The sequence below is a fragment of the Pelophylax lessonae genome (assembly GCF_965119305.1).
Source record: "Pelophylax lessonae genome assembly, chromosome: 4".
Taxonomy (NCBI): domain Eukaryota; kingdom Metazoa; phylum Chordata; class Amphibia; order Anura; family Ranidae; genus Pelophylax; species Pelophylax lessonae.
Window position 1 is genome coordinate 227154077 of NC_138771.1, and position 20861 is coordinate 227174937.

A 20861-nucleotide genomic window follows, 5' to 3' on the forward strand; every position below is an offset into this window, starting at 1 on the left:
GTTACCTTTTCAATTGGTTGCGACTTCCCCCCCCTCACACCTGCTCTGCTTTGGGACATCCCAATAGTGAAAGCTAATATGGATGGGCGGCAACTTTCAGAGGATGTAAGAGAAAATAGAATTTTTGTAAGAACTTGCCTTAAAATTATTTTCTCTGAGTCCTCTGACAGTCGCCGCCCCCCGCCCCTCTGGTTTTTCTGATCTGGGGGTTATTGTCTTCCGCTACTGCTTGCTACAAACTGAGGACCAGTTGTAACTGGATCAGGGATAATGGCTGGGGACGGCCCCCTACAGGTGTGTCTAATTATATAAATGTTTTACTGGAAAAGAGAAATGGACAGAGGGCGCACCAGACTAGCGCATTTTCTTTAAAACAATTTATTGTAATAGACATGTATACACATTATACTCACAAAACGATTATGAAACACGGGCAATAAGCAATGAGGGACCACCAGGGGTCTCCACTGGGCATCCTCAGCTGCCGCAGGCCGTGGAAGGATGTAGACCTCCAAAAAAATGCTTACGCGTTTCGGGGTGTTCCCCCTTCATCAGAGCTAGTTGTGGGAATGAGTGGTAGGGCTTTTGTATATTCCAAAAGGCCACATGATCAACCCCCAAAGCTCCACCCTTTGTGGGTGGGTCAAGAACAATATAAATGTAAAGAAGTATGTTACTAATGACAATAAAAGCATAAAAAATATAAACATATATAGAACCAATGCATATGCAAAGAAATCAATAAAAGATGATTAGCACAATACATGACAATATGACCATTGAAGAGCCAGCCATACAGAGTTGCCTGACATGGAACAAACATCAGACCCTATTGCCTTGTGCGATCGATAAATGCCATCCAAATGCAGCCACAGACATGGTGTATGGTAGAAGAAATCTATCGAAATTCCCTGCTGTTCATTTTATATGTTATATAATATGTTATAGTACATGCCAAATCTACATATGCCACAGCTTTCATATAGATTGGAGCCACAATGTCATAAGGAAAAGGGATCGACTGAAATGTAAACTATCAGTGCAGATACTGAGAAAAGGATTGTGTTGCTATTAGAATCATTACTGGAGTGTCACTGTGTCTGGGGTCTTTGTGTCTCAGTTTCCGCTGATGTCCTATTATGGCTATCCTGTGTCATCCTGGATACTTCCTGTATACATCACTTCCGGTTCCTGTAAGGCATGCGGAAGTGACCTAGAATGGTCTGTCAAGACAGATCTCGCAATCCATGCTGAGCCATCTACCTGGCCCCAGCATGAATTGCATGCAGAGCTTTGTAGCTGGAAATTTGGTTCGTTTACATTGATTCCAATTTTTAATATGCTGCATTGGGAACGGCATGATCGCACTCATACTCATTGGGTGGCCAGATGGCCTCAACTAAAAATGAGTAATAATACAGTACAATATATATATATAAAAATATATACACACACACGTGTGTGTGTGTGTGTGTGTGTGTGTGTGTGTATATATATATATATATATATATATATAATGCATATGCGTCCATAGATGATCAATATTTCTGTATATAAATACCTGTAGCGAGGTTGACCACCACCTTTTGGTGTACAATAGTAAAGGATGTTATATATATTGTATACAACCTCTTTATAATACAATAAAATATAAAATATACATAAAAGTGTATATATATATATATATATATATATATATATATATATATAAAATATATATAAAAAACATGCCTAAGGATGGGTTAAGATTATGTAACAGGAGAATTCCATAGAAAAATTACTAAAATAGAATTCTACTAGGAATCAGATGTAAGGTGTGCACAATGTAACTGCGTATGTGGAAAAGTGCGCGTATGAAAGTAATCATAATAATTACAATGGTAATGTTAACTGCATATGCATGAAGAATGCCCACAAAAAGAAGTATATATAATATGTAAAAAATAAATGCATGTGTGAAAGCACACCTACACCCATATACTCAGACATATAATTATCTATGATAAATTTGGTATACCAGTGTAATTGGCTAAACCCTGTGCATTTATTTGCACACTAATGGGCACATATATACATGAACACCTGGCTTTATGTGCATATATGGAAGAGGAGAAGAAAAGGAAGGGAGAGAAGGGGGGAAAGAACAAGAAGCACTGGTTCAGACTGCTAAACTTGGTTGTGAACCTCAATGTCCTCATTCAGCCCTTTGGGCACCAAACTCCCAAGGGTGAAGATCCAGAAGTTCTCACGCTTCCCTTATCAAGTTCATTGGAAATGGCCTCAACACCAAAGACTCTCATGCATGTGGGATCCCCATTATGCTTGGTTTTAAAATGTCGGGGGACTGAATATTTGTCTTTCCCATGGATGATATTACACTTGTGTTCACTGATGCGGACTCTCAAGGGGCGGGTTGTGCGGCCGACATAAAGTAACCCGCAAGGGCACAAAATGCCATAAATGACAATTTCTTACCCCACACCTGTGGTTCCCCTTTTGATCAAAAAAGGAAAACCACTGGTGTGAAGTATTACCCAGAAATTTTCTTGTTTTTGATATTTTACTGGGGGCAATGAGGCTTCTAAGGTCAGGTGGTTTCCTATATATAAAGCCTGGTTTCTCTGGGATATGTTCTCCCAAAATGGGGTCTCTCTTGAGAATGTCCCAGTGCTTATGAATAATTTGTTGCATCTGCCAGGCTTTATTGTTAAATCTAGTGCAAAAGTTTGTGTGTTAGTAAAACTTCTACTGTTTGCAGTTTCAACACTTTTACTAGTGGTCTTTTACTAGTATAGAACCATACCATATAGAAGAGGCGTTTTAATAAGTATTTCATTCTGTATGACAGCCAGGGGGATCAAAAGACCACTACACTAGTAAAAGTGTTGAAACTGCAAACAGTAGAAATTTTACTAATAATACTAGTGGTCTTTTGATCCCTCTGGCTGTCATACAGAATTAAATACTTATTAAACGCCTCTTCTATATGGTATGGATCTATACTAGTAAAAGACCACTAGTCTTTAACGGCCTTGCTCACCACTTGGCTCCTCTGGTAAGGTCCCCGATACCTCCGAGAGACTTCAATCTGGTACTATCGGTTCTTCAAAAACCGCCTTTTGAAAATACTCAAACTTCCTTTGCTTACTCTTTTACAGAAGGTGGCCTTCTTGGTGGTTATTACTCCTGCACGCAGGGTGTCGGAGCTGGCTGCGTTGTCCTGTCGGTCAACTTACCTGGTGGTCCACAGGGACAACATGGTGCTACGTCCCTGTCAGTTGTTCCTTCCTAAGGTCGTTTTGGGGTTTCACTTGAATGAAGACATTGTGTTGCCTTCCTTGTGTCCTAAGCCGAAACATCCTAAAGAAATTGCGTTTACATTCCCTGGATGTGGTTGAGGCAATCAGGGTGTACCTGGCGGCGACTGAGTCGATCTGGAAATCAGATTCCTTGTTTGTCCTTACGGATGGATCTCGTAAGGGGCTGCCTGCATCTGCTGCGATCATTTCCAGATTGATCAGGCAGACGGTGGTGCAGGCCTATTCCATCAGGGGTCAGGTTCCTCCTTTCTTTAAGCACATTCTACAAGGGCGCTTAGTGCCTCCTGGGCCTTCCGTCATAAGGCGTCAGTGGTCCAGGTGTGCAAGGCGGCTACATGGTCATCTGTGCATACAGTCACAAAGTTTTTCAAGGCGGATGTACTCGCATCAACAAAGAGGCGGAACCGGAAATGACGAATACTCGTTGTTCCCGGTTTCAAGGGTTACATAGAGATGGGAACGACGCCAGTTCCTCTCTGTCCCAAGCAGCCATCGCCGCTGGCTGCATCGCTCTCGGCCTCCTCAATCGGACAGGAGAGGCGGCGGCGGGAGGGGGGTGGGGTCCCCTTTCTGCCATCCGTAGAAGTGATTGAATGGCTAATTAGCCACTCAGATCACTTCTGATTTGCAGAGAATTGCTGGCTGCAAATAACGGTACCAGGATGATGCCTGTAGCATATAACCACTCCAACTCTAGGATGTACGGGCACGTCCTTGGGTCGGAAGTAGTTAAGAGGACCTGATCCTCTTTGAGGGTGTGTGTGTGTGTGTGTGTGTGTGTGTCCCAAGTGGGCTCCAGTTGTTTGGTTAAGCTCCTGTTGCCTGGTTGGCTAATGTTTAGCCTTTGGGAATTTTTTTTCCCACCTCTTATGTTTAACGCTGCTTTGGGAAGTCCCAATGGTTATAAATATCAGGAGCTGTGTTCGCCAAGAACGGAAAAGAGAATATGGGATTTTTGACTTACCGTAAAATCCATTTCTCTGATGTTCATTGACGGACACAGTACCCAGTTATAGTTCTCCTGACACTGGTTGTAACAAAACTAAGTGGCTGTAGCAGAGAAAGAGGGTATACCCCCTGTGACTGCCCATGGGTGTAGCCAGAATTCTTTTCTGCTTTGTGTCCTACTCCTGTAGGGGGCAGTATAACCCAATGGTTATAATTGTTAGGAGTTGTGTCCGTCAATGAACTTTAGAGAAATGGATTTTATGGCAAGTCAAAAATTAATTTTTTTACAAAAGCTGGAAAACTCACCCGTTTCAGATAACCTTGGTCTAAAAAGGTAAAAAACCATCTTGCTATAAAGTATTCTTCTTGCTTTTGCTATCCATCTGTATTGTGATGAAACTAGTGGGATACTTTACAGCAAACGTATAAATGGAAGGTGATTCTTTCATTTTGTTAAATTGTTTGCTAATGGTTCTTCCAGTACTATGTGTACTGTTAGGACATCAGTGCATATTGCATGCAGTCTGCCCCTGTTGTTGGCCTAATCTTGAGGAAGATTATATCTGTCAAATGTTAACATTAAATCTGTCCTATTGCCTGGGCTTCATTGAACACTTGTTTGGGATAACAAATTATACCCATAACTGAAATAGTATCCAGTCTGGGTCGTTGAGTGTAATGATTGTGGGTACATTAAAATTGTAATACTAGATTCGGCTCCACAGATTTTTTTTTTTAAATGCTACTTTGTTTTCAATATTTATCACGTTGATGTCCTGTTTCGTACTCAGATTTTTAGCATCCTTTCGTTTTCTGGGAATCTCAATCAAACATGCAACTTAACAAAAGAAGAGGCAATGTACAGATACTTGAAAGCACAGCCTGGTTCTTCTGCAAACGCTACCCTTAGGCAAGTACTTATTTATTTACCTATAAACCGTATTAGAACAGAAGCCCATCTAAACAGCTGAAATTAAAAGCGGTTTTAAAGATGTGGTGTTTGTTTTTTTTTTTCTATTTTCCTTAATGCATTTTTTAAATGAATTCAAAAAACATTCCATGATTAGCACCTAGAGCTGCACGATTAATCGTATGAAAATCGCGATCTCGATTCACCCCCCCTGACGATCTAAACCTGACATATTCTCGATTCTTTGCATAGCTGAGGGAGCAGAGAAAACAGCTGTGGAAAACTCCCAGTAACTATAAACAAAATGATTACATTGTATCTTTCCTCCCGCAAACGCCTATCAGCATAAGTCTCCCAGTAACTATAAACAAAAATGATTACATTGTATCTTTTCCTTCCCTCTGCCAGGGAGAAAGGAAGTTTAACCTCTTAAAGACTGGACCTTTTTCTGACATTTGTTGCTTGCAAGTTAAAATAATTTTTTTTGCTAGAAAAGTACTTAGAACCCCCAAACATTTTATATATTTTTTTAGCAGAGACCCTACAGAAAAAAATGGCGATTGTTGTAATATTTTACGTCACACTGTATTTGCGCAGCAGTCTTTCAAACGCAATTAATAAACTTTAATGAATAAAAAAAAAAACGTAACAGTAAAGTTATCCCAATTTTTTTTGTTACACAGAGAATCATGAGAGAATCGTGATCTTTATTCCAAGCTAAAAAATCGTGATTCTCATTTTGGCCAGAATCGTGCAGCTCTATTAGCACCCCCCTAAATACTTTTCCTGAGTCCTATGTCGTTGCAGTCTCCCGCTCTCTCTCTCTCTCTCATCACAGGACTCAGAGGCAGCAGCGGGAGCCATCAGCTCCTGCTGATGTCAATCAAATCCTGTAAAGAGGGGGCACACACAGCCCGGCTCAGCATAGACGCTGCACGAGTGCTCCTATAGCACGTGGCTTGCTATGGGGGACCTCGGAAGGGAGGGAGGAGCCGAGTGCACTGGTGGGGGATCCCAGAATAGAGGAAAAGGATTGCTGTGTGCAATACCCTTGCACAGAGCAGGTAAGTATATCGTGTTTGTTATTTTAGGACAGGAAAAAAAAGGAAGCTTTACAACCACTTTAATAAACACGTGAGTAAACCTAATCACCTGATGTAAAAAAAATGGTCAACATAGACTGTATATACAACTTAAACTTTAATAACTGGAGGAAAGTATAAAAATGAAATTCTCTAGGAAATGTTTTATACTCCAAAAAAGACACCCCTAGGTGGCAGTATTACCCACTCATAGATTTTACAGATATATATATTTTTTATATAAATGATGCAGAATTTGTGAATTTATAAAATTTGATGGTGGTTTATAACTTGAATTGTTTTCTTATAGTAGAGTGCTTTGTGTAAAAAAAAGAAAAAAAAATGCCCCAAATCCTTCGATAAAATGTTACCTGTCTACCAGTTTTCTTTCCAGTTTACGTGCACAATAAATCAAGTGTTCTGTTTTAGATTTATTCATCTTATTTATGAATTTATTGATGGATTGTGCTGGTATAAACAAAATCCTTACAATACTAATTTGGTTTGTTCTGGGGTCGCATTAAAGCTAAAGTATGGGCAAAAAAAAATTTTTTTTTTCTTTATCAACTTTTTTTTTTTTTTTTTTCTCAAATAAGGTACATGAGGGTTGCTCATATGATTATGTTCAATCAAGTTAGCATCAAAGCAACAAACAAAAGGAGGAACATATGGTAGTAAAAAAGAATATTAACACAGCAAAATGATAAAACCTGGTAGAGAGATTATTACATGGAGGTTATCAAATCCTGTAATGTAAAATATCTTCATAAGAATGTCACGCAGGGCATATTCAGGGGCGTACCGTGGGGTTGGCCAGAACGCGAGGGGGGCACAAAATCACTGGTAGTGTAGCAGACGCAGTGACTTAACACTCCTCCGTTCAGCCTGCGGCCCCCACCGCTCCAATCCCGGAAGCCGCCCGGAAGTCTCTGTGTCCGGGGCCAGGCAGGAGATGACATTCTGTGTCGGAGCTCGGTGCATTAGGCGGCTCCCCTCGTCACAGGGCTACACCCACATGACCTCATCAGTCTTCTCCTAGGCAGCTCCAGGCTGGTGGATGAATGCACTCTCATTCTGCAGTGACGGAAGACCTGCACTGGCTGGCCTCTCGGGTACCAAAAGCATTCTCTCCCTGTCACCCCCCCCTCTCCCTGTCCCGCCACCTCTCTCCCTGTCACCCTCTCCCTGTCACCCCCCCCCCTCTTTCCCTGTCACCCCCCCTCTCTTTCTCTCTCTCTCTCCATGCCAACCCCTCTCTCCCACAAACCCCCCCTCTCTCCCTGTCACCCCCTCTCTCTGACAAACCCTCTCTCGGGGGGGGGGGGGGGTGGGCAGCCGATAACCGCTTTTCGCCAAGGGCGCTGGAGACCCTAGGTACGCCTCTGGGCATATTTGAAGAGACATGACATAAATTTGTGTAGTCACTCATAAGTTATAGACATTGACACAGGTTGTTGCTTGTCAGTCTGAAGCCAGAAATAGGGAAACAAGAAATGGATCGAAACAAAATAAAATGGGTCAATAATAAGTAAAGTGTTTTTATCCTTTGTAATAATAGAACATTTCAACAAGTTTAGGTCTTAGAGTCTGTTTGAGACATGCGGCACCATTCAATCCATGGTTTTTGGGGCATAATTTGCTTTCCAGTGTCTGGCGATAATCCTTGATGCTTGTAAGGATATATATCACAATTGCGCAGAAAGAGGTTGGTATAGTGTCAATTTGCAGATTCAGAATTGCCATAGCAGGTTTAGGGTTTATAGGAATACCGGTTAATGAGGAAATAAATTTAAAGGTTGACCTACAAAAACTGGTGAGATGTTTGCATGCTAAGAATTTATGAATCAAATTACCAACTTGTCTACAGTTCCTCCAGCATAGTGGAGAGATGGATGTTTAAAATTTTGCCAGCTGATCAGGGGTTTGATACCATTTGAGTAATTACTGATATATTTCCCAATGATTAGCACAGTGGGAGTATTTATAAATGCATTTGAAGGAGGATAGCCATTGAGAATTTGAGAATGTTTCTTGTAGGTCATGGGAGAAGTTTTTGTGAATAGTAATTTCTGTTGGAGATGATTGTAAAACAATGATATACCCTTGATTGTTGTGGTTTCTGAGGTGAGGTATTGCCAGATGTTTATTAGAAAGGAGACTGTGGGCGGAGGGTTCTTAGTTAGTTAGAAATTGCGAGATACAAACTAGTGTAAATTGATCGTGTTTGGACATGTTGCAAACCGATCCTAGCTGGCTCGCTGTTTTTAGCAAGATTTTGTCATATAGGTAATCTATCCAAGAAAGTCTTAGGTAAATCCAGTGGTGGATACCTCTAGTATCTGTAAAGGAAGGTGTACATTATGCATATTTCTGGATTGAGATTCTTGGTTGACTAGAGTTCTCCATGCTAACAGAGTGGCGTTAACTGTGTGTGTGTGTGTGTGTGTGTGGGGGGGGGGGCACAATGTGTGTAGTGTGAAGGGATTCCAAATATTGGCCAGGAGGGTTAGGCGGAGGTTGTGGGTTCCAAGCATTACCTCCTCTAGTTCAAGTGTTGTATGAAACCGATGTCTAATATGGGATAGGAGCGTGGCTAAATAGTAGTCCTTCAGGTCCACCAAACCAATTCCACCTATCTTTCTATGTCTTATGAGGTGTGTATTGGAGCACTTTGCCCGATTAAAAGCTATTTAGTTGGTTGAGTTTGTTATAGTAGGTAGATTTGACAGGAATCGGGAGGATACGAAAGAGATACAGGCTCTTCAGAAGTATTACCATTTTATGTGACTATTCTTCCTGTCCAGGAAAAATCAAATTTAACTATACGTTGAAGTTCAAGTCTTCTGTGTTACGTGAGGATTTTAAAATTAGTCTCTGCCAGTTTTGATGGGGTGAGTGTTGTGCCTAGGTACGGTATCCCTTCATCGATCCAAGAAACTGGTAAGTGTGTCATTAGACGTTGGCGAGTCAATTTGTGTATTCCTAGGTCTATGATCAGTGATTTACTGTAGTTGACTTTAATATGATAGTTTGCTAAAATTTGACAACGACTGTTGGTAGTGAGGCAAGAGGATTAGTGAGAATGAGAACTGCGTCATCGGCAAAGAGGTTTATTATATGTGTTCTTGCAAGAAAACAAAAGCCTGAGATGGGGGGGTTTGCACGGTATCCCTCTGCAAGGGGTTCAATCAGAAGATTAAATATAGAGGTGGGATAGGGGGAATCCCTGACCTGTTCCATTAGATATGTGAAATTGTTTTGCTAAAAGGCCTTATGTGTATACTTGAGCGGAAGGGGCTGAATATAGAGCTAGTATGGAGGATAGCATTGCACCTCTGAAGCTGAATTTCTCTATCGTTCATTCACTGACGCAGTTCTCTCTGATTCATATCAGTAGGGTTATACTGCCCCCTACAGGAGTAGGACACTGGGCAGGAAAAGGTTCTGGCTATGCCTATGGGCAGTCCCGGAGGGTACACCCTCTCTCTTCCTGCATAGGATGTCAGTTTTTTTTCTGCCTAGTAAGGACTTAGTTCCTTGCTGGGATCTCTGGTCCTGGCATAAAAGAAATTTCTCTTACGTCCTCCGACAGTCGCCGCCACAAGTCATCACTATTGGGTATTGACTTCCGCTCAACAGGAGTAGCTGGGCATAAGACTTAGTCAAAAGAACAAAAGCATTTGCATATACACACCCATGGGGGCTGTCCCACATAGTCAATACCCCCCTGCATTGACCACTCCCAACTCAGTTTTTCTGCCTAGCGTCAGGAGTAGTTAGGCTTTCCCTGTGCTGGGGCTACAGTCTCAGCCTTCTAATCTTTTTATTTGATTTATTTTGGAAAATGTCAGTTTTTTTCTTTCTTATACTAGCTGTTTATTTTGTCAGCTTTAGTTTTAGTCGTTTCTTCGGATGAAGATGGATTCATGCGGAGCTGGGATTCGGACTGACCGCCCTGGTTCTCCAGGGCAGAGGGTCAGATGGACCCCAGCCCACCATCGAGCGTTCAGCCATTGTTCGTCCTGGCATTATGCGACCTATCCCTGCTCGCCGCAGGGATGCAGCTGTGATGTGGCTACCTCACTGGACAAATCTGCGATATGCAGTGTTATGTCCTTGGCAAACGGCATTCCCTGTCAGTTGAGGACAGCGGCCTTCCATTCTGAGAGGCACCCCACGCCATCTGGTACAGGTAAGTACTTCTGTGTGGGGCCTCTGGGGTGGCAGTCCTGTGTTGCTGTGTGTCCCCCATGTCTGTGCCGGTGTGGGGCTCCCTATTGTGATCCCTGTGGGGGTTTTCTCTATACATGCGCTGCGGTGCTGTGTATCTGTGTGGGGGCCCCTTCCCCTGTGTCACTTCGGTGTGTGTTAGGGGGTGCAGACTTTGTGTGTGTGTGGCGGCCGCAGCTGGGGAAAATCTTTAATTTGGGCAAGCATGTTGGCTTCACTGTGGGCTGATTTACATGCTGTTGTGGCGCCATTCCAGCGCCATCTTGCGTGTGACAGAACGTTCGTTCCATGCACATGTTGGCGGCCATTTTCCTCATTTTTTTCCTTTCCCTTTTTTCTCATGACCTCACTTCCTTTTCCTCCTGAAGCAGCGATCTAGGTGGTAACACTCTGTGGGGCTCTGCAGACTGTCTCTTCCATAACCTTCTGTTGTGTCATTTCTGGCTCAGTTTTCTTCTCCTATTGGGGGTCTTTTGTCACTGTACATATAGCGGTGGGCTGCGCACTCCACAGCGGTTTTAAAGGGACAGTACCCTTTTCTTGCACTGTTCTTTTCACCTCGAGCAATGGATTCTCAGGATAGCAAATTTCCTCCAGCCCTGGTGGGTAACCCCAGTCCTGCTGGGGCCTCTATTATACCTGATTTGGCCGCTTTAGTGGCGTCCTTAGTGTCCAAGATGGAGGTGCTGATGGCTGAATGTGCTGCTAGGAAGAGGCCCAGATTATCTCTCTCCTCTGATTCAGATGGTGATATGGCTGCTGCGGCGGGCGTGCCCTTTTCAGGGTCTCACTCATCCTTAGACCCGCTGGGGTCTGAGGGGGAGGCGGAGGTGGAGGGGGTTGATGTTTCTCCCCCAAGGTCACCTGAAGAACGCGCGACCATGGATGAGTTGATTGTTTCTGTTAAGCAAACTCTACATTTGGAGGATGAGCCCAGTCCTCCGGGCATTGTCATCATTTGGGACACACAGGACCCGCAAGTCGGCGCAGGTATTTCCCTGCCCCACTGAGTTTCATTACACTGTTAATTAACTGTGGCACACTTTAAAACGTCCATTCCTGGTACCTAGTCGGTTTAAGTTACTTTATCCCTTTGCACCGGCTACGGAATCGCGATGGTGTGTGCCTCCACAGGTGGATCACACTGTGGCAGTTTTGAACAAGGCTACCTTGATTCCTACTGAGGAGACCCCGGTTTTCAGGATCCCACGGACAGGAGGTTGGAGTCTCTGGCCCGTCATTCCTACACGGTGGCGGGTTCCTTGCTCAAACCTGTTTTCGCGTCCGTTTTGGTGGCTCAGGTGGTGGCTGATTGGTCTAAGGTGCTTAGGAGCAACCTCGTGTCTGATTCTGTCCCACCTGCCAGGCTGGAGATGGTGGATCAAATTCACCAAGGAGTCATGTATTTGTGCAATGCGGCCTTAAATTAAGCCACTTTGGTTGCACGCCTATCTAGTGTTGCGGTGCTTAACCGTCGACTGATCTGGCTGAAGAGCTGGTTGGCTGACCAGACATCACGGAAAACAGTCGCTGATTTTCCCTATGCTGGTTCTCGCCTTTTTGGCGAGGCGTTGGATACCTTGGTTAAAGGTGTCACGGGGGGCAAGAGCACCATGCTGCCCCAGAACCCCAGGAACAATTCCTTTTGTGGCAAGCGGGGTTCCGCTTCTCGACCCCACCAGGGGTCCTTTCGTGCCTTTCGGAATCAGACCAAGGGTAAGCCCTTCAAGGGCCAAGGTGGCCAGAAGAAGCCCTGGGCGGGCAAGCAGAAGTCCGGCAATGTCGGTACGGCGGGTCAATCCGCCTCTGCCTGAAGGGGCGCCCTCACCCGTTTCAGGGGTGGGGGGACGTTTGCGCGGTTTCCTCCAACCTTGGCTGTTCCGAATTCCAGACAGGTGGTTTCAGAAAATCATTCAATCAGGGTACAAGATCGAATTCCTTTCCCGGCCGGCGGACAGATTTTTTCCCCTCAAATCTTCTTTTGACCCCAGGGTGCCTGCAGGACCTGCATCAAGCGGTGCAGGACCTCCTTGCTCAGGGGGGTGATTGTCCCGCTGCCTCATCGGGACAGGTTTCGGGGATTTTATTCCAATCTGTTCACTGTGCCCAGAAAGGAGGGCAAGGTGCCTCCTATTCTGGACCTGAAAGCTCTGAACCGCTTTGTGCGCGTTCGAAAGTTCCGTATGGAATCTCTCTGTTCGGTGGTGGCCTCCCTGAGTCTAAGGGAATTCCTGGCCTCTATAGACCTGAGGAATGCGTACCTACACATCCCCATTTTCAAGGGTCACCAGAGGTACCTTCGGTTCGCTATAGCGGAGGACCACTATCAGTTTGTGGCGTTACCTTTCGGTCTCGCTTCGGCTCCAAGGGTCTTTACAAAGGTGTTGGCCCCTGTTCTAGGCCTGCTGAGGGCTCAGGGCATTGCGATCTTGGGATATCTGGACGATCTCCTCTTAAGATCGAGTGTCCGCCAGGACCTACTGCGCGATCTGTCCACCACGGTACAAACGCTCCAGGAGTTCGGATGGACCATCAACGTGCAGAAGCCGACCTTGTCTCCTTCGATTCGTCTTCCCTATCTGGGAATGGTTCTGGACTCTGCCTTGCCACGCAGACTCTGCCTTATGGGCGGAGTCCCAACACAGCGACTTGGTGTGGGGCATGTCCCTCTTGCCCTGGGGGAGCTGTTGGACCAGCTGGCGCAAGGGCTGCATTTTGTTTGCGATGCCGGGCTGGTCGAGGCTCCCTTGTATAGTCACCTTGTTGTTTTCGGCTGTGGTTGACCGGAGTCTACTTGACCGGGTGTTGGTCTGCGGATGAAACCTCTAAACAGGTTTTAATGGATCTCCCTTTTCAGGGGGATCGCCTGTTTGGCGCTGCCCTGGATAACACAGGCTGTCAAGGGTGAGGGCCTTCGTCGCAGTCGGGGTTTCTCCCTTTCGGCTCAGTTTCTTCGTCCCTTGGGGACAGTCGATGTGGCGAAGTCCTTCCAGACTTCGGCGTGGGTTCCAGATGACCCTGGTCTGGCGTACATGGGTTTGGTTTTTACCAGATCTGCGGACAAGGCCTACTCGGCCTGAAGGTGCTTCCTCTCCCATCTAGGGGGTCGAGGACCTGCAGCTGGCCCGGATCCCAGGCTGGGTTCAGGAGGTCATGCGGTCCAGTTGCATGATCGAGTTTCGATCCGTTTATTTCCGGTAAGGTTTTTCTCTTCCAATGTACGGCTGTCTCCGGATCGCTTACAGGCGCTCTGTGGGGCATTTTAGGCTCTGGTTCAACAAGCTGGACCTACTGGTCCTTTGATGGTTCCGTGCAGATTACAAATGCAAGTTGGGTTTGGTTCGCACGGTGGTGGCTTCTCTACATCAGGGGGCTTCCTGGCCTCCATAGACATCAAGCTGCCTACCTTCACGTCCAGTTATGTTCTGGACAGCTACGGATCTCTGTTTTTGCTGTGGGGAAGGATCTCTTGGTTTGTGGCGTTACCCTTTGGTCTCGCTTATGCTGCTAGGGTCGGGTCTTCACGACGGTGTTGGCTCCGGTCCTGGCGCTGTTGCGGCAGCGGGCGTATCGGACCTTGTTTCCTGGCCGCTCTGCTTCTCTGTTTGGAGTCCCCTACGGTGCTGACAACGAAGTTGGTGGTCACCGTGAGAACTCTGGTGGAGTTCAGGTGGGTTCTGGACTGGAGTTTCTGAGTCTGACTTTGGACTCGTCCTCTGTCAGGGTGTTTCTCCCTCCGGGGTCAAAACTCTTGGCACTTTAGACTGCGGTCGACTGTTGCTGTTCCGCACATGGCCTTCCCTTTGGAACTGCATGCGAGTTCTGGGACTGATGGTGTTGTTTTTCAAGACGGTCCCTTTCGCTCAATCTCTCTTGGGGATCCCCCCAAGAGGCAATCCTTCTCGAAGGTGACTGGAATCCAAACTCTCTGGACTTGCGGATCCAGCTGGGCCGGGTGCCCAGGGAGTCTTGCTCTGGAATCCTTCCTCACCGTCTACTGGACAATTGTCATCACGGATGTGAGCTTGTCCGGGTGGGGAGGTGTCCTCGGCAGGTTTTCTGCTTTGGGAATATGGTCCCTGGAGGATTCTGGTTACCGCTTATTGTCCTGGGGGTGAGAGCGATACAGCTTTGCCTAGTTCACTGGATCGGGCACCTGCAGCTGTCCGGTGCACTTTCAATTGACTATGCCGCGATCGTGGCTTGTCATTCACCATGGGGGCACCAAAAGTGTCCTTGCTGCCTTGGAAGTGATGTTTTCTTCGTTGGGCAGAGTGCCTTGTTCCAGCTCTATCCGCTGTTCCCTTTCCAGGGGGAAACACCACAATTGGTAGGCGATTTGCCTCAGTCGACTGGCCCTGGATGCAGGGCAATGGTCCCTTTATCCGGAGTCGTTCCAGCAGTTGTGCCTTCGTTTGGGGGCACTCCAGACATTGGCCTGTTGGCATCGCATCTACAGGATAGTGCAGAGGACATGGCCCGCTCCCGGGACCCTCTGGTGGGTGCAATGGTGGCCTCATGGGTTCTGTCATGGGCAAGAACATTCGCTAGGTTCAACATGTTCGATGCTGAGATGTTTGGCGTGGTCACCTGTGCAAGGCTGACGCCGGCATGGTCGTGCGAGAGTGCTCGCGGATGAGCCGAGGTCAAGGTCAGCAGCTGTCTGCCTTTCCTCCTCTCCAGTTGCTGGCAAGAATCCTTTGCAGGATCGAGGCAGCAGGGATTTCGGTCATTCTCGTGGCTCCGGACTGGCCTTGCCGAGCTTGGTACGCCGACCTTGCCACCTTGGAGGCTTCCTCTCAGGGAGACTTCTTCTCTCCAGGCCAGATCTCCCATCCGGCTTTATGGCAAATGGCTTGCCAGCTTGGCTGTTGTAAGCCAGGTGTCAAAGGACGGGGGTTGTCTGCTTCGTGATTCCCACCCTGTGTAAAGCGTGGGCAGCGTCTTCTATGATTATTTTTTTCATCCTATGAGAAGTCGCGTATTGCATGGTGTGAGTCTTCTTGGGCTCCCCCTCGCTCTTACTCAGTGGCCGGATCTTGGCCTCCTTCAACGGGGGGGGTTTACTAAAGTTGGCCTTGAGTACTGTCAAGGGTCAGATTTCGGCTTTGATCATATTTATTCCACATTCCGTTGGCAGCCTGTTCCCTGGTGCGTAACTTTTCCCAGGGGATGTGACACTTGGTTCTTCCGGTGCGACCTCCGTCGCCAACTGGGGACCTTGGTGCAGTCGGTTCTTCCAGACCCTCCTTTGCGAGAATTGAGGGTATCCCCTGCTTACCTTATTGCAGAAGGTGGCCTTGCTTGCTGTCACTCTGCACGCGGGATGTCGGCGCTGGCCACATTGTCCTTTCATTCTCCCTATCTGTTGGTTCGTGGGGCAAGGTGGTACTTCGTCCGGATCTGTCCTTCTCTCCAAAGGTGGTTTCTAGTGTTCACTTGCACGGGACCATCGTGTTGCCATCTTGTGTCCTGAGCCCCCTCATCCTACGGAATGTGCACTGTATACTCTGGATGGAGTTCGGGCACTCGAGGGGTGCTTGGCGACTACTGAGTCTTCCCGTAGTCAGGTTCGCTCTCTGTGCTCACGGACAGGGCTGCCTGTGTCTGCTGCAACTATTTCCAGGTCAATCGGACAGTCGGTGGTGCAGGCTTCTTCATTTATGGGTCAGGTCCTAACGTTCCCTGTTTCAGCGCTTTCTACTTGGGTGCCTAGTGATTTCTGGGCTTTTTGCCATACAGGCATCCGTGCTTCAACTTGCAAGACGACTACCTGGTCGTTTGTTCACCTTTGCTACGTTTTATGAGGTGGATGTGCTGGCATCTGCAGATGCCTCTTTTCAGCCGCAAGGTTTTTTGCTGGCTGCTGTTTGGAGGGCTTTTGGCCTTCCTTGAGGGTGTTTACTGTTTTCAGGTGGGCCTCATCTTTTGTTCTGATTAGTCCTATGTTGCCTGGTTGGCTGTGCTTGGCCTTGGGGACTTGTTCTTTTCTGCTGTCCCATCCCTCATTTTATGGCACTGCTTTGGGACGTCCCTACTGATATGAATCAGAGAGATTTGCGTCCGTCAATGAACGATAGAGAACTGGATTTTTGACTTACTGTAAAATCCTTTTCTCTTGTTTATTGACGGACGCAGTACCCGCCCCTCTATTTTGAGTTGGGTTGGTGTTACTTTCTGACACTGCTTTGATAAAAAGTGACATCCTATGCAGGAAGAGAGAGGGTGTACCCTCCGGGACTGCCCATAGGCGTAGCCAGAACCTTTTCCTGCCTAGTGTCCTACTCCTACTAAGAGAAAAAAATCCATTTTTTTCTTAAATTAAGCGCATATAGTGCCAGTGTACTCTGTCAAACGCCTTTTCAGTGTCGATTGAGCGTAATACGGATGGTGTATGGGTTGTTGAGTGATGGATGATATTTACTAGTCTCCTGGTAGCATCTGATGCTTGCCTACCCTTGGTAAACCCTATCTGCTCAGGTTGTATCATAGTAGGGATGATCTCAAATAATCTCTTGGCTAGAATCTTGGCATATATTTTTACATTCTTTTAGGCCTGTAGCATCTCTATAGGGAAAGCTTCTTTTGGAGACGATTGAATAAAACAAATTCAACATATGGGGAACCAGGGAAGATTTGAAGGCCTTGTAATATTTGTTTATAAACCCATCATGTCCAGGGGATTTGCCATTAGGGAGGTAGTCAATAATCTTGGATTTTTCACCTATCGAAAAGGGCGCAATTTAGTATTTCTAATTGTTGATTGGTGGATGTGCTAGGAATTCCTGTATGGAATCTTCCGAGCGCTGGTGGGTGTCATTGTCCTCCTTTTAGGTTTTACAGTGAGTCATAATAGTCCGCAAACACGTCGGCTATCTCTTTAGGGTACTGAGTCTCATTTGTGTTAGAAATGGGATTCCTTATATAGCTATATAATTTTGAATTCTATTACCGTATATACTCGAGTATAAGCCGAGGCCCCTACTTTTACCACAAAAAGATGGGAAAAATCATTGACTCGAGTATAAGCCTAGGGTGAGAATGCAGGGCGGCGGGCATGGTACAGGAGAATGCAGGGTGACTGGCATGGTGCAGGAGAATGCAGGGTACTGGCATGGTGCAGGAGAATGCAGGGTACTGGCATGGTGCAGGAGAATGCAGGGTACTGGCATGGTACAGGAGAATGCAGGGTACTGGCATGGTGCAGGAGAATGCAGGGTACTGGCATGGTGCAGGAGAATGCAGGGTACTGGCATGGTGCAGGAGAATGCAGGGTACTGGCATGGTACAGGAGAATGCATGCAGGGTACTGGCATGGTACAGGAGAATGCATGCAGGGTACTGGCATGGTGCAGGAGAATGCAGGGTACTGGCATGGTACAGGAGAATGCATGCATGCAGGGTACTGGCATGGTACAAGAGGATCCGGGGTTGTGGGCATACTACAGGAGATGCAGTGCTGTGGGCATGGTACAGGTGGACCATGCCCGCAGCACTGCATCCCTTGTAGTATGCCCGCAGCCCTGCATAATGGCAGGTAGTGCAGCTGTTTCACTTACCTGTTCCAGAGGCGCCTTCATTTTAAAAATGGCGCCGACACGTCATTGCGCACGCGCCACGGCCGCTCGTATACTTTCGGCTATTCCCGGCCTCTCCCGAGCGGCGGCGGCGCGTGCGCGGTGACATGTATGCGCCATTTTTAAAGCTTAAGCACGTTGAAGCGGCCAGGGACTTTTTTTTTTTTTTTTCTTGACTCGAGTATAAGCCGAGGGGGACGTTTTCAGCACAAAAAAATGTGCTGAAAAACTCGGCTTATACTCGAGTATATACGGTAGCTAGAAATTTGCTGGGTTTGTTATATTGGGCATCAAATTTGAGCTTTAAGGCATGGCTTTTACGGGCATATATAGTTCATTGAGCAGTTCTGAGTTAATTGCCTTCGATAGAGCAGTAGCTAATCTTTTCTGAAGGAGCTTGTTTGTTTAGGGAATCTAAAGAGTGGATGTCAGCTAATAGCTTGTCTAGTTGGGATTGAAACCGTCTTACATCTAGAACCCATCTGAATAAAGATTCCTCTAAAAAAGGCCTTATGGGCATTCCATAAGATTGGGACATCCACTTCTTGAATATTATTTTCCTGGAAAAAGTTTTGGAGATGCTGGTTTAGAAATTGTTGGTGATCAGGGGACTGCACAAGGAAGGTACTACAGCGCCACAGGTGGTTTTGGGCACAGGGGTTTCCATCAGCAATGGTGATGGATATACCTGGGTGGTCTGACCACGTGATGTTGGAGATGGAGGATGAGGAGATTTGCAACACCCATTTGTCTACAATGAACATGTCGATGCGGGAGCTAGTGTGGTGTCTGGTCGAGTGGAAGATAAAATCCCTTTCGTTGGCATGTTGGCAATGCCAGACATCATGCATGTCTTCTTTTATGCAAGAGTGTGTCTAGTGAGGGGCCCCTATGTCTTGTCATGAAGGAAGAATCTAACGCAGGGTTGGTAACTAAATTAAAGTTCCCACATACAACTAGGTTTCCAAAACGTAATTTTGAAATATGTACAAGCGGTTTACGTAGGAATCTTAGTTGATGTGTATTGGGTGCATATAAGGATACCAGGGTGTAGGGTTTGTTATTAAGAAAACATTGCAATTTTAGATCGCAAACATAGGCGTAAAGCTGTACTGTGACAAAAGTTATTTTATGAACAGGGCAACAAATGTGGCAAACTGCTTGCTAGAATCGTACAATTAAAAAAATCCAGCTCCTCCATCCACTGCGTCAAAGATCCACAGGGTAAGGCCAACATAAAAACCCCCGACATTGCGGCCCAATTTGAACGTTACTACTCTGACCTATACAATCTGCCTCGCAGTGCTCACACTACCGATAGGATCTCTAGTAGGGCCACACTTCTACAAACTTTTCTTAAGCAACATAGCCCCGACCCGATCTCCACAGAGGATGATGACCTTCTGGAAAGCCCTATCTCGGAGTCCGAGCTAAAACGAGCCATTAAGCAGTTAAAAATTGGTAAGAGCCCGGGCCCAGACGGACTCACTGCGGTATATTTTAAGACATTCCTAGATCAACATAGTGGACCATTTCTCAGGGCCTTTAACTCCATGTCCTCCCCTCCTCCCCCGAATTTCAGACTCTTGGAAGCACATATAGCAGTTATACCAAAGGCAGGGAAGACGTTACAGCGGTGGTCAATTATAGACCGATCTCCCTTCTAAACGTAGATCTAAAACTCTTCGCCAAGATCCTGGCAAATCGCCTTCAACCGCTCCTGAGGTCATTAATCATAAACTCTCAAGTTGGCTTTGTGCCAGGGAGGGAGGCAAGGGACAACACTATAAAAGCAATTAACCTACACCATTGGCTCACTACGTCACACACATCTGGCTTCTTTTTATCCCTAGATGCGGAGAAGGCGTTCGACAGGTTAGTGTGGGACTACTTGACAGCAGTACTTCAACACATAGGACTCAAATGCTGACATTCAATATGTCACTATATACCTCGCCGACCGCTAAGGTCCGAGTAAATAGCCACCTGTTGAACGCCTTCTCTAACCATAACGGTACAAGACAGGGATGTCCCCTCTTACCGATCCTCTTTGTGCTCCCTTTGGAACCACTTCTGAGATGTTTAAGATCTAACCCAGACATTAGGGGCTTGAAGGTGAATGATCACACTTACAAAATGGCAGCATTCGCTGATGACGTTCTCATGTTTCTTCCCCCACATATCCATTCCCAACCTGCTTAAAGATTTTGAGGTGTTCCAAAGAATATCAAATCTTAAAATGTTTTATCAAGTCCCAAACGTTGAATGTCTCCCTCCCTGCTGCAGTGGTCCTACAATGCCAAAACAGCTTCCATTTAAGTGGGAAACCACCGCACTTAAGTACTTGGTTATCTTTCTCCCCACTAAACTGTCTGCACTTTTTAAAGACAACGGCTTGCCCATTCTGCGATCCATCACTGGGGACTTGCGCAAATGGGACTGCGCCTCCTTTTCTTGGTTCGGACGAGCAGCATTAATAAAAATGAATGTTCTCCCGCGAGTACTATACGTCCTTCAGGCTGTTCCCATCGCAATCCCCCCGTCATGCTTCAGGAATTTTAAATCTATTTGTGCGCAGTTCATATGGAATCGGAAAAGACCTGGAACAGTTTTTTGATCAGTTGGTAAGGCCCAAAAAAAGAAGGGAGGAATTAGCGTCCCAGATTTGTGGAACTACTATTGGGCATGCCACCTGGAGAGAATCGTTGACTGGTCGGTACACGCTAGCCTCAAAGACTGGGTATCTCTTGAAGGTTCCCTAAGCTCCCTTGACCTAAAACTACGCCCTGGCTCC

General features: G+C 46.3%; 1 protein-coding gene across 1 annotated transcript in view; it reads left to right on the plus strand.

The window, feature by feature from the left end:
• Positions 1-20861, plus strand: part of ASZ1 (ankyrin repeat, SAM and basic leucine zipper domain containing 1) — a gene marked incomplete at its 3' end in the record, with an annotated part of 757393 nt that overhangs the window by 230016 nt on the left and 506516 nt on the right. Inside the window, exon 7 of the mRNA XM_082255308.1 lies at positions 5060-5178. Coding sequence (XP_082111434.1) covers positions 5060-5178 — 119 coding nt within the window. The remainder of the gene's footprint in view (positions 1-5059; positions 5179-20861) is intronic.